General features: G+C 41.0%; 1 protein-coding gene across 2 annotated transcripts in view; it reads right to left on the reverse strand.

Annotated features, from left to right (window-relative positions):
• The window catches only part of SPATA17 (spermatogenesis associated 17), a 119565-nt gene that overhangs the window by 66173 nt on the left and 39145 nt on the right, over positions 1 to 14247 (reverse strand). For both annotated transcript variants that reach the window (XM_072140114.1, XM_072140113.1), the window contains one exon: positions 2002 to 2125. In XM_072140114.1, coding sequence (XP_071996215.1) covers positions 2002 to 2125 — 124 coding nt within the window. The remainder of the gene's footprint in view (positions 1 to 2001; positions 2126 to 14247) is intronic.

Consider the following 14247-nt stretch of genomic DNA (forward strand, 5'->3'; position numbering starts at 1 on the left):
CTGACAAACCCATTTCTCTTCCGTATGAGACAAACATGTTAGGCCTCTTGCACACTAGCGTTGCGTTTCACGTCAGGGTGCAATGCGTGAAAAACTGACGTTTTGGCTGCGTTTTTGTTCCATTTTTCCTTGGAGTAATTAGCGTTTTTGCGTTTTTCACGCGCGTGTTGTTAGCGTTGTTTTTGCGTTTTCGGCGCATTTTTGACGCGCGTTTCAATGGGAGACTCGAGCAGTTTTCAAAGGGACCATGGTTTGGGATTAAAATGTGTTATTTAATTGAAAAATAATGTCTTCTGATAATTTGCAAACATCTGCGATCTATTCTTCACTGTTCCGCGCGTATATTATCTCCCGACAATTTAGCAGATGTGAAGAACAGTGAAGAATAGAATAAAATCATTGTACACAGTGACCACAGGATCATTTAAGATAAAAACACAGTGCAGAACACAGTGCAGAATAGATTACAGATGTTCGGCACATCTGCTTACTTGTCGGGAGATACGCGCGGAACGCCGCGAACAAAATAGCATGTGAAGAACAATATATATGTGTGTGAAGAACACATTGCAGATGTTTAAATACATCTGCAATGTGTTCTTCACACATATATATATTGTTCTTCACATGCTATTTTGTTCGCGCCGTTCCGCGCGTATCTCCCGACAAGTAAGCAGATGTGCCGAACATCTGTAATCTATTCTGCACTGTGTTCTGCACTGTGTTTTTATCTTAAATGATCCTGTGGTCACTGTGTTCACTGTTTTTATTCTATTCTTCACTGTTCTTCACTGTGTTTTATTAATTAAATGATCGTTCGCGAGCAGGGGAAATAATGTTATTCTGGTCACCTAGCAACCCTTACGTTTAAAACGCATTGCACTCGCATTGCACTTGCAATGATTGCGAGTGCAATGCGTTCTTGATGCATCTCCATAGACTTGAATGGGGCGTGAAAAACGCGCGTGACTCGCAAAAATAGAGCATGCTGCGATTTTGACGCGCGTGCAAACGAACGCAAGCACGCGCGTTCAAAACCACGCTAATGGAGAAAGACCCATTGAATACAATGGGACAGAGTGCAATGCGAGTTCTGAGCGTCAAATGCACGCGCAGAACTCGCGCGTGAAAAACGCCAGTGGAGAAGGGGCCTTACTGTTACGTTTCACCAATTTAGCCTCGCTGTGTCAGACCAATCCAACTCTGCTACAGCTGACAACTCCAGCACTGCTACACCCAATGTTCAGTCATACCAGGTTAGAGAAACCCAGCTCCCATATATCAGACACACTGAGCACTGCTACATCTGACAAACTCAGCACTGCTACAGGTAACAAACCCAACACAGCTACACCAGACAGTGCCATCGGTTATACCATGTTACAGAAACCCAGCTCTCAGATATGAAACCTGCTGAGCACCACTACATATGACAAACTCAGCTCCGCAGCAGCTGACTAACCCACCTTTACTGCAATTGACAAACTCAGCCCTGCTACAGCTAACAAACCCAACACAGCTACACCAGACAGTGCCATCGGTTATACCATGTTACAGAAACCCAGCTCTCAGATATGAAACCTGCTGAGCACCACTACATATGACAAACTCAGCTCCGCAGCAGCTGACAAACCCACCTCTACTGCATTTGATAAACTCAGCTCTGCTGAACCTGACTCTAACAGTTGTGCCATATTAGACAAATATACATGAGACACACTGAGCACCGCTACATCTGACAAACTCTACTCTGCAGCAGCTGACGATCCCGGCTCTGCTACATATCTAGATCAGGGAGCCTCATCCCCTGCTGTCAGGCCTTGTACTTGTGACGTGTTTGCTCCTTGGTCGCACTTTCTGCCCTCACACCTAGAAAACCACTGAATTGAAGTGGAAGTTGTGTTTCCGGTGATCTTTGGGGTCTTTGTCATGTCCCGTCCCGCCGTCTCCTCCGTCGCTGTAGCTTTCCGGAGCTGTCAGGTAATGGCGCCGCACACCTACCTGCTCCGTGCTCAGGAGGTGATGCATCTTCCTCGCCCGCTGCTCCTTCTCACGCTCCGAAGAATCCAAAGCTTTTTTTTGTTTTTCCTTTTTTGACATTTCGGCGAATTCCTCTAATTCTTTCCTGCGGGAGAAGGATAAAAAAAAGTATAAGAACATTGTATAACGACAACATAATAATATTCTACATGATGTAACAAAACTATAGATATAAAACATCACGTAATAACAACACATCATCATAATAATATTCTACATGATATAATAATACGATAGATTGAAAACATAATATAATAACAACATGTCATAATCATATTATTCTGTATGATGTAATATATTATAGATACAAAACATCACATAATAATATTCTGTATGATGTAACAATACTAGAGATACAAAACATCAAGTAATAATAATATTCTGCATGATTCAATAATACGATTGAAAACATGACGTAATAACAACACGTCATAATAATAATATTCTGTATGATGTAACAATACTATACATACAAAACATCACGTGATAATAATATTCTGCATGATACAATAACACAATAGATACAAAACATGACATAATAACAATACATCACAATAATAATATTATTCTGCATGATATAATAGTACGACAGATTGAAAACATAATTTAATAACAACATGTCATAATCATAATATTCGGTATGATATAATACTAATGAACACAAGTAATAATGATACAAGTAATAGGGGGCACGGACACATTGGGGGTCATTTACTAAGGGCCCGATTCGCGTTTCGCCAACGTGTTACCCGAATATTTCCGTTTTGCGGCGATTTTGGCTCATCGGCGCTGGCATGCACGCGACGGAAATCGGGGGGTGTGGGGGAGTAGTTGGGCATGAGAGACAACGGGGGTCATTTACTAAGGGCCCGATTCGCGGTTTCCCGCGTGTTACCCGAATATTTCCGATTTGCGCCGATTCTCCCTGAATTGCCCCGGGATTTTGCCGCACGCGACGGAAATCGGGGGGCGTGGCCGAACGAAAACCCGACGGATTCGGAAAAACCGCCGCATTTAAAACAAAAAATTGGTCGCACGGGCCATACTCACATGCACCAGGAAGAGATCAGTGAACTCCGACGCAACTCAGCGGACCTCGGCGCAGCAGCGACACCTGGTGGACATCGGGCGGAGGAGCTTCATGAATCGCCGGAAGACCCGAACGCTCGTCCGAGAAGCCGCCGCTGGAACGCGAATGGACCGGGTAAGTAAATGTGCCCCAATGGGGCCCATTTACTAAGGTCCCCGCGCCAGTTTTCGGCAGATACCGCAGAATAATTCTGTTTTTCTACTAAAGCTATAAAAATAATAAGAACACATTTTAAATGATATAAAAATAGATTGTGTTAGGAAAGTCATATAAAACTACACAATACCTAGGATTATAATAAAGGAAATCGAGCATCAAAATGCATCTGGATAAACCAGAGACACTCATCATTATAAACCAGGACCTCCTTCCTTCTAAAATCAACTTTTAAATTATGCTAATGAGTCTGAAGGGTTATGGGGGTGTTATCAGAAGCCCTCCATTCCCCCCTCCCACCTTACAGGAAGTGCTGGCAAAGGGACGGATGTGCTGATTCACAGTGTAACAGCCTGTAAAGCCAAGGCACAGGGGGCTTCTGTAACATGCCCATAGCCCTTCTGGGTCATTAGCATAATTTTAAAAGTTGATATTAGAAAGAAGGAGGCCATGGATAACATAAAAGAAGATCTGGATCTATGAATAAATGTCCCTGGTTTATCATAATGGATTGCCATCTGAATGGGGCAAGATGCAGTTTTGTCTTTGTAAATGGGGATCCATGTTGTGGCCCCCAATTATTCTGAACGATAACACTATGGGGGTCATTTACTAAGGGTCCGATGTCCCGACGTGTTACCCGAATATTTCCGCTTTGCGCCGATTTCCCCTGAATTGCCCTGGGATTTTGGCGCTGGCATGCACGCAACGGAAATCGGGGTGCGTGGCCGAACGAAAACCCGATGGATTCGGAAAAACTGCCACATTTAAAAAAAAAAAAATTGGTGGCACGGGCCATACTCACATGCACCACGATGAAGACGATGAACTCCGGGGCACCTCGGCGGACTTCGGCGCAGCAGCGCCACCTGGTGGACATCGGGCGCAGGACCTTCATGAATCGCCGGAAGACCCGAATGCTCGTCAGAGAAGCCGCCGCTGGAACGCGAATGGACCGGGTGAGTAAATGTGCCCCAATCTGTCATTTCTTCTATTGGTAGAGCTTTAAGGGAACCTGTCAACAGATTTAATGACTCTAAACTCCAAGCCCCTCAGGTCGGGGATGAAATGTCCTTTCTAGACTTCCCTCTTTTAGGTGGAATCTCCTCCAAAGTCAAATATGACTCTTCTCACCCCATTTTCAAATTAGATGAGTTACGTTTAGTGGTTAGGGGGAGAGTCAATGTTCCCCCTAGAAACATGCTATCTGTGTCATATTACAGATAAGATTCTCATCTTTCAGAATTCAGATCACATCAAGCTTGTGGCTTTGTGATCTACAGAATCAGAGATCCAGGCAGCTAAATACATAGATGGAAAATGCAAGCTGCAGATAAAAATCCAGTGCTCGCCTATTTTAACTGCCTCTATGTCCACATCTATAGCTCACAAAACCATAAACTAAGTAGAATCTGAAATTAATCTTTAATATGACACCAACAGCTTGTTTTTAGATGCTAAAACAAACAATAGGGGCTTCTGAAGTGACACTCCCCCTGCAACCACTAAACTTGACTCATCTCATGTGAAAATGAGTCATATTTGCCTGAATTTGGAGGAATTTTCTTTTTATAGGTAAATGGGTGAGATTTCACATACAAGAGGGGACATTACATCCCTTACCTGAGGGGGCTGGGATTTTAGTGGGGTAATACCTGGTGACAGGTTCCCTTTAACCGTATGTCCCCCCCCCCCCCTCTCCATGAGGAGTCCCTGCGCTACATAGTATTTTTTTGTAAGTAATAAAAACCTAATAACAAAAATAATAATTTTTAATAATAATCTTACAAGCCGCCTGCCTCTCTCTCTCTCTCCGTAGAGCACAAAGAAGAAGCACAGAAGTTCGGTCACGCAATTTGCTATGGGGCAGAATGGGCAGAAGCGCTCGGGTCAATTAACATCCCTCAGATTTGTTCCTGGGAAACAGCTCGTCTAATTAACCTTTGCTTGAAACACTGGAACCTCGCCCATTGATGCGTATAGATTTAATTAAGTGTTAATACCCGATGGCCAGGTCTTTACCATGAGTTACGGACTGCGGGTGTACAGTAGTTACTCGCCCTAAGCCAAGATGAGATTGCGCTGAATTATTTGCCCTTCAGAGAGATTAGTTGTATTTTACGCTTTCCAAAAGAGTCTGTTTAATGTTGTCACCTTCCGCGGGAACCTGTGGCGTAATTTACTATCGCGCAGATCTGTATCTCGTGTATCCGGATAAACACAAATGGGCAGAGGATCTAATCTCGATGAAAGTTCCCTCCCCCCCGGGTCAGATCTATGGACGCACAAAGGAAACATCGAGTAACTGGGCACCGTGCCGAAATATCTGATATAAACTCCGGAAAATCCTAGATCCCCATGGATCCTAAGAATGTAAGGGATCCCTACACAGATCATCGTGTTCCCTCCATTACTTTTCTCTTGCAGGTCCACTGGATAAAGCTCTGATGGATCTTCCAGTTTCATTGGACCAGAAGTGATGATGTCATACGTAGCTAGACTAATCAATGGCCTCAACAGTCATTTGTTGAATGAACATTTGTCTTGTAGGTCAACTGGATCTAGCTCTGATGGATCTTCCAGTTTCATTGGACCAGAAGTGGGGATGTCGTATGTAGCTGGACCAATCAATGGCCTCAACAGTCATTTGTTGAATGAACATTTGTCTTGCAGGTCCATTGGATAAATCTCTGATGGATCTTCCAGTTTCATTGGACCAGAAGTGATGATGTCATACGTAGCTAGACTAATCAATGGCCTCAACAGTCATTTGTTGAATGAACATTTGTCTTGTAGGTCAACTGGATAAAGCTCTGATGATTCTTCCAGTTTCATTTGGTCAGAAGTGGTGATGTCATTTGTAGCTGGACCATTCAATAGCCTCAACAATAATTTGTTGAATGAACAAAAATTAACCATTGAGGCCGGTGATCAGAGGTGTTACTGGGTCCAAAGATCTAGGGCATGCACCCTCGAATTTGGAGCATTCCCCACAAAAAAAACTCTAATTGTGCCATCCAGACTTGAATACGAAGGTGGAAATGTGAGATGTTCCTGATCCTGTATCCTGGGTGTATGATAAGTACCGGTTGTGTGAGGCGTGTATGTAGACGTCTGAACTACTGTATCAGACAAAGCCGTGTGAACAGAGACTTATAGTTCTCTGGATATCGGATATGAAGGACTGACTGATGGGGTTAGGACGTCTTTACTCTGAGGGTCTCTAATGAAAAGCCTATAATCTGCATTGATTGAGCATCGCCCTCTACACGTGACTTGTATGTAGTAAACTGCTCGATCATTGATCGGTGACCACTATCGGCACATTCTGTCCTGGATCTACATCTTTATTTCTCTTCCTACCTGAACCTATTAATCTTGACCGGTCACTTCTCTCCGCACATGACTAGCCCGTGTCCGGAGCATTGATTGGTCGTTGGCCCGTACATCCATGGCTTGTGGTGGGTTCAGGATATTAAAAACCGCTTTCACATATAGAAGGCATCTTCTACGTATCTTTAGTGTACACAGCTCTCATGCAGAACTATGGGTTTCTATGTAACATCGACCACTTATATTGACTCTATTTCACTGGCCTCCCAAATCATAATTTTTCTTGTACTCCACTTTTATGCCCCTCCTTTCTGTAGCCGACTCTGTGGCCGACTCCACCTTATGCCTCACTTTCTATAGACCCACAATCTTATGCACATTTTTCTGAAGCCCCCAACTCAAGACTCTCCTTTCTGTAGCCAACCCCACCTTATGCCCCCTTTTCGGTAGACCCTCCAACTTATGACCACCATTTTGTAGCCCACCATCTTATGCTACCTTTTCTGTAACCCCCCAACTTTCTGTAACCTTATGTATCCCATTCATTAGCCCTCACCTTATACCTCCCTCTCAGTAGCCCCCACCTTATGCCCCCCTTTCAGTAGCCCCACCTGCGCCTTCCTTTCAGTAGCCACCACTGATGACTCCCTTTCAGCAGCCCTCACCTTATGCCTCCCTTTCAGCAGCCCTCACCTTATGCCTCCCTTTCAGCAGCCCTCACCTTATGCCACCTTTCTGTAGCTACCACATTATGCCTCCCTTTCAGCAGCCCCCACCTTATGCCTCCCTTTCAGCAGCCCAACCTTATGCCCCCATTTTATGCCTCCCTTTCTGTAGCCCTACACTTTATGCCTCCCTTTTAGTAGCCCCACTTTAAGCCTTCAGTAGCCCTACACCTTATTCCATGTTTTCTGAAGCCCCCAACATCTTATGCCATTTTTTACTCCAACCTAAGACTCCTCTTTTCTGTAGCCAACCTCACCTCATGCTTCAGTTTCTGCAGACTCTTCAACCTATGCCACTCCTTTCTGAAGCCCCCTAACTTATGCCCCCTTTTATGTAGCCCCCAATCTTATGCAATCTCTTCTGTAGCCCACCCCTCTTTACCTTAGTGACAGATTTTGCAGTCATACAAAGAAAAATAAATACAAACCTTTCCATGTTCCCCCAGCGACAGACGCACATTGGTGAAGCACGGAACCAATGACTCCCATCTTCACCGTTGAAGTCAGCTCCTGTAGAGTGAGCGCTTGGCCAGTCCCACCCTTCCACGGCCCGGAGGTGCCTCTATGGTGGTGGTTCTGCTTCTATATGGAAAATTGAGCCAATTGCTTCACACTCTGTGCCTTGTGTTAACTATGGGCTAAACACCTCATGATGCCGGCTGTAGGTCTGCCACCAGATGTAAAAAGTTATCAAAAGTTTTGATGATGCCTACCCAAAAATTACATTTCCGCTAAAGGCTGCAGGGCTGCAGGTACATTTGGCCGAGGATTCCTCTGGCAAAGTCAGAAGAAGACAATCCCTTTAATTGGAATAGCTTACAATATCAATGGATCCTATTTGCAGAATCAGCGCTTATTTTGGAAAACTGATCGTCTCCTGATTAGGAAATATAATTCTGAAATGGTTTTTCCCTGTATTGATAGAAGCTCGAAATAGACTTTCCAAAATAGTCTGTGCCACCTGCGCCCGTCCCTGAGTGCACGGTCATTGTCCTATTAGGTGACCGGTATATTATAGAAGAGGAGCGGTGGAGTCACAGTGCCGTGCGCTGTCACCCCCCCCTGACCCGCGCTTCAGGGATATTATTAATCGCTAAGTTAACAGGTAAAGCCAAACAAATTTGTTTCCGCTGAAGGCATCTCTATCTGTGTCGGGAAAATTTGTGCTGCACCAAACAAACCTCATTAGCTGCGTCCACTCTGTGACAAAGAGCCAAGGGAATGGCGAGACTGATGACCTTCTCCTGTCCTTAGGTAAGGGATTTTAGAGGTCGGAGCATACTGGATGAGGAAGAGAACTTTACTAATGAAAAGATCCTTTTGTAACCACCAAAAATGATCGAAATATATGATCCCAAAGGTGGACACAGTTGGTGGACAATGGTAGACATGTTTTAGTAGGGTACATGTTGTATTATAGTAGTTATATTCCTGTACATAGGGGGCAGTATTATAGTAGTTATATTCCTGTACATAGGGGGCAGTATTATAGTAGTTATGGTCTTGTACATAGGGGGCAGTATTATAGCAGTTATATTCTTGTACATAGGGGGCAGTATTATAGTAGTTATATCCCTGTACATAGGGGGCAGTATTATAGTAGTTATATTCTTGTACATAGGGGCAGTATTATAGTAGTTATATTCTTGTACATAGGGGGCAGTATTATAGTAGTTATATTCCTGTACATAGGAGGCAGTATTATAGTAGTTATATTCTTGTACATAGGGGGCAGTATTATAGTAGTTATATTCTTGTACATATGGGGCAGTATTATAGTAGTTATATTCTTGTACATAGGGGGCAGTATTATAGTAGTTATATTCTTGTACATAGGGGGAAGTATTATAGTAGTTATATTCCTGTACATAGGGGGCAGTATTATAGTAGTTATATTCCTGTACATAGGGGGCAGTATTATAGTAGTTATATTCTTGTACATAGGGGGGCAGTATTATAGTAGTTATATTCTTGTACATAGGGGGGCAGTATTATAGTAGTTATATTCTTGTACATAGGGGGCAGTATTAAAGTAGTTATATTCCTGTACATAGGGGGCAGTATTATAGTAGTTATATTCTTGTACATAGGGGCAGTATTATAGTAGTTATATTCCTGTACATAGGGGGCAGTATTATAGTAGTTATATTCTTGTACATAGGGGGCAGTATTATAGTAGCTATATTCTTGTACATAGGGGGCAGTATTATAGTAGTTATATTCTTGTACATAGGGGGCAGTATTATAGTAGTTATATTCTTGTACATAGGGGGCAGTATTATAGTAGTTATATTCTTGTACATAGGGGGCAGTATTATAGTAGTTATATTCTTGTACATAGGAGGCAGTATTATAGTAGTTATATTCCTGTACATAGGGGGCAGTATTATAGTAGTTATATTCTTGTACATAGGGGGCAGTATTATAGTAGTTATATTCTTGTACATAGGGGGCAGTATTATAGTAGTTATATTCCTGTACATAGGGGGCAGTATTATAGTAGTTATATTCTTGTACATAGGGGGGCAGTATTATAGTAGTTATATTCTTGTACATAGGGGGGCAGTATTATAGTAGTTATGTTCTTGTACACAGGGGGCAGTATTATAGTAGTTATATTCTTGTACACAGGGGGCAGTATTATAATAATTATATTCCTGTACATAGGGGGCAGTATTATAGTAGTTATATTCTTGTACATAGGGGTTAGTATTACAGTAGTTATATCCCTGTACATAGGGGGCTGTATTATAGTAGTTATATTCTTGTACATAGGGGGCAGTATTATAGTAGTTATATTCTTGTACATAGGGGGCTGTATTATAGTAGTTATATTCTTGTACATAGGGGGCAATATTATAGTAGTTATATTATTGTACATAGGGGCAGTATTATAGTAGTTATATTCCTGTACATAGGGGGCAGTATTATAGTAGTTATATTCTTGTACATAGGGGGCAGTATTATAGTAGTTATATTCTTGTACATAGGGGGCAGTATTAAAGTAGTTATATTCTTGTACATAGGGGGCAGTATTATAGTAGTTATATTCTTGTACATAGGAGGCAGTATTATAGTAGTTATATTCTTGTACATAGGGGGCAGTATTATAGTAGTTATATTCCTGTACATAGGGGCAGTATTATTGTAGTTATATTCTTGTACATAGGGGGCAGTATTATAGTAGTTATATTCTAGTACATAGGGGGCAGTATTATGGTAGTTATATTCTTGTACATAGGGAGCAGTATTATAGTAGTTATATTCTTGTACATAGGAGGCAGTATTATAGTAGTTATATTCCTGTACATAGGGGGCAGTACTATAGTAGTTATATTCCTGTACATAGGGGGCAGTATTATAGTAGTTATATTCCTGTACATAGGGAGCAGTATTATAGTAGTTATATTCTTGTACATAGGGGGCAGTATTATAGTAGTTATATTCTTGTACATAGGGGGCAGTATTATAGTAGTTATATTCTTGTACATAGGGGGCAGTATTATAGTAGTTATATACTTGTACATAGGGGGCAGTATTATAGTAGTTATATTCTTGTACATAGGGGCAGTATTATAGTAGTTATATTCCTGTACATAGGGGGCAGTATTATAGTAGTTATATTCCTGTACATAGGGAGCAGTATTATAGTAGTTATATTCCTGTACATAGAGGCAGTATTATAGTAGTTATATTCTTGTACATAGGGGGCAGTTTTATAGTAGTTATATTCTTGTACATAGGGGGCAGTATTATAGTAGTTATATTCTTGTACATAGGGGGCAGTATTACAGTAGTTATATTCTTGTACATAGGGCCAACATTATAGTAGTTATATTCTTGTACATAGGGGGCAGTATTATAGTAGTTTTATTCTTGTACATAGGGGTCAGTATTATACTAGTTATATTCTTGTACATAGGAGGCAGTATTATAGTAGTTATATTCTTGTACATAGGGGGCAGTATTATAGTAGTTATATTCTTGTACATAGGGGGCAGTATTATAGTAGTTATATTCTTGTACATAGGGGGCAGTATTATAGTAGTTATATTCCTGTACATAGGAGGCAGTATTATAGTAGTTATATTCCTGTACATAGGGGGCAGTATTATAGTAGTTATATTCTTGTACATAGGGGGCAGTATTATAGTAGTTATATTCTTGTACATAGGGGGCAGTATTATAGTAGTTATATTCCTGTACATAGGGGGCAGTATTATAGTAGTTATATTCTTGTACATAGGGGGGCAGTATTATAGTAGTTATATTCTTGTACATAGGGGGGCAGTATTATAGTAGTTATGTTCTTGTACATAGGGGGCAGTATTATAGTAGTTATATTCTTGTACACAGGGGGCAGTATTATAATAATTATATTCCTGTACATAGGGGGCAGTATTATAGTAGTTATATTCTTGTACATAGGGGTTAGTATTACAGTAGTTATATCCCTGTACATAGGGGGCTGTATTATAGTAGTTATATTCTTGTACATAGGGGGCAGTATTATAGTAGTTATATTCTTGTACATAGGGGGCAGTATTAAAGTAGTTATATTCTTGTACATAGGGGGCAGTATTATAGTAGTTATATTCTTGTACATAGGGGGCAGTATTATAGTAGTTATATTCCTGTACATAGGGGCAGTATTATTGTAGTTATATTCTTGTACATAGGGGGCAGTATTATAGTAGTTATATTCTAGTACATAGGGGGCAGTATTATGGTAGTTATATTCTTGTACATAGGGAGCAGTATTATAGTAGTTATATTCTTGTACATAGGAGGCAGTATTATTGTAGTTATATTCCTGTACATAGGGGGCAGTACTATAGTAGTTATATTCCTGTACATAGGGGGCAGTATTATAGTAGTTATATTCCTGTACATAGGGAGCAGTATTATAGTAGTTATATTCTTGTACATAGGGGGCAGTATTATAGTAGTTATATTCTTGTACATAGGGGGCAGTATTATAGTAGTTATATTCTTGTACATAGGGGGCAGTATTATAGTAGTTATATACTTGTACATAGGGGGCAGTATTATAGTAGTTATATTCTTGTACATAGGGGCAGTATTATAGTAGTTATATTCCTGTACATAGGGGGCAGTATTATAGTAGTTATATTCCTGTACATAGGGAGCAGTATTATAGTAGTTATATTCCTGTACATAGAGGCAGTATTATAGTAGTTATATTCTTGTACATAGGGGGCAGTTTTATAGTAGTTATATTCTTGTACATAGGGGGCAGTATTATAGTAGTTATATTCTTGTACATAGGGGGCAGTATTACAGTAGTTATATTCTTGTACATAGGGCCAACATTATAGTAGTTATATTCTTGTACATAGGGGGCAGTATTATAGTAGTTTTATTCTTGTACATAGGGGTCAGTATTATACTAGTTATATTCTTGTACATAGGAGGCAGTATTATAGTAGTTATATTCTTGTACATAGGGGGCAGTATTATAGTAGTTATATTCTTGTACATAGGGGGCAGTATTATAGTAGTTATATTCTTGTACATAGGGGGCAGTATTATAGTAGTTATATTCTTGTACATAGGGGGCAGGGTTATAGTGGTTATATTCTGGCCACATAGAGTGAATATGCAGTAATATGAATAGGACTTTGCGTGTTACTATGATATTACTTAGTTATATAGTTCCTATAATGTGGCTTGAAGCAAATGATCCACAAAACAAGGCTCTGTGATGTTCTGGAAAATACACTACAACAAACCCTAAGAAGGGGAAACAACAAGAACAAAAACCACTGGACGTTGATGGGAATGTAATGACACTTCACTATGGGACCCTCCGTCATCTGACAGTGTGGAAGTCATTATTTAGATTAATTGCTGGGGGATCTAGGCCATGATCTGCAGATGGGGCAGAGGTCACTGCTGTCCAACCTCTCTCAAGACACGGTCCATATAAATCTTTCATATCCTCCTGCTGCTCATCAAAATGTACTAATTGTACAACACCAATGTGTTCTCAGAGCGAGGAGACAGCTTCAACCCTTCAAAGACCTCATTGTTTCTCCATACATCTCCTACCAAGTGGGGCAGCTACAAGTGATGCGGAGGCACAGTCAAAACTATTCCGTGTGAGAAAACACTGACTATTGAATAAAAAATTAAAAATCACAGGATCTTAACTAAAGGTATTTGTATATACGGTATTTAAGTCCCTTTCTAAAAGTCCATTTAATTGAGATGCACCTCTTCTGTGAAGATACTCCAAAATAGCTTGCACAGGGATAGAAAAAACATGGCTGCCTTCCAAAGTCTGACTGGCCCACCGGTGAATCCGAGGATCCCACGGTGGGCACAGCCTCTAGCACAGTAATGGATACCAGATCGATTCAGATTTTTTTCCAACTTTTTTCGTACAACAAAAGGGGGTCTCATAGCACTAAAGTAACACAAATAAAACCAACGCCATATAGGGCCCTTATAAAACCCAACGGACCCAAAACCCAACCCAAAAATAGAACCCAAATTTTTTTCTATAACAAGTCACCAACAAAAAGGAAAAGGTACGTCTACAAAGCTTATAAAGTTTTCTATTCTATGGTGGTTTTACTTATGGGGTCACTCCAGAATCCTAATAGTGCCAATAGGAAGTACAACTTGTCCCACAAAAAATAAGTCCTCGTGCAACTCAGTTAATGGAGGAATTAGAAAAAGTTATGGACATTTCGAAATACGGAAAGGTCAAAATTTCAAAATACGGAAAGGTTAAAGTAGACCTGTCAGGGTGATTTGGGGCACCAAACCACTCAAAGGTCCTTATGGATAGTGGCGGCTATTAAAATAAGAAAACTAAAACCCAGCTAGGTCCGGTAGCGCAGTGAACCTAGCAGACTACACCACGGCGCCTGCGCA

This window comes from Engystomops pustulosus, chromosome 3, assembly GCF_040894005.1.
Source record: "Engystomops pustulosus chromosome 3, aEngPut4.maternal, whole genome shotgun sequence".
NCBI classification, from domain to species: domain Eukaryota; kingdom Metazoa; phylum Chordata; class Amphibia; order Anura; family Leptodactylidae; genus Engystomops; species Engystomops pustulosus.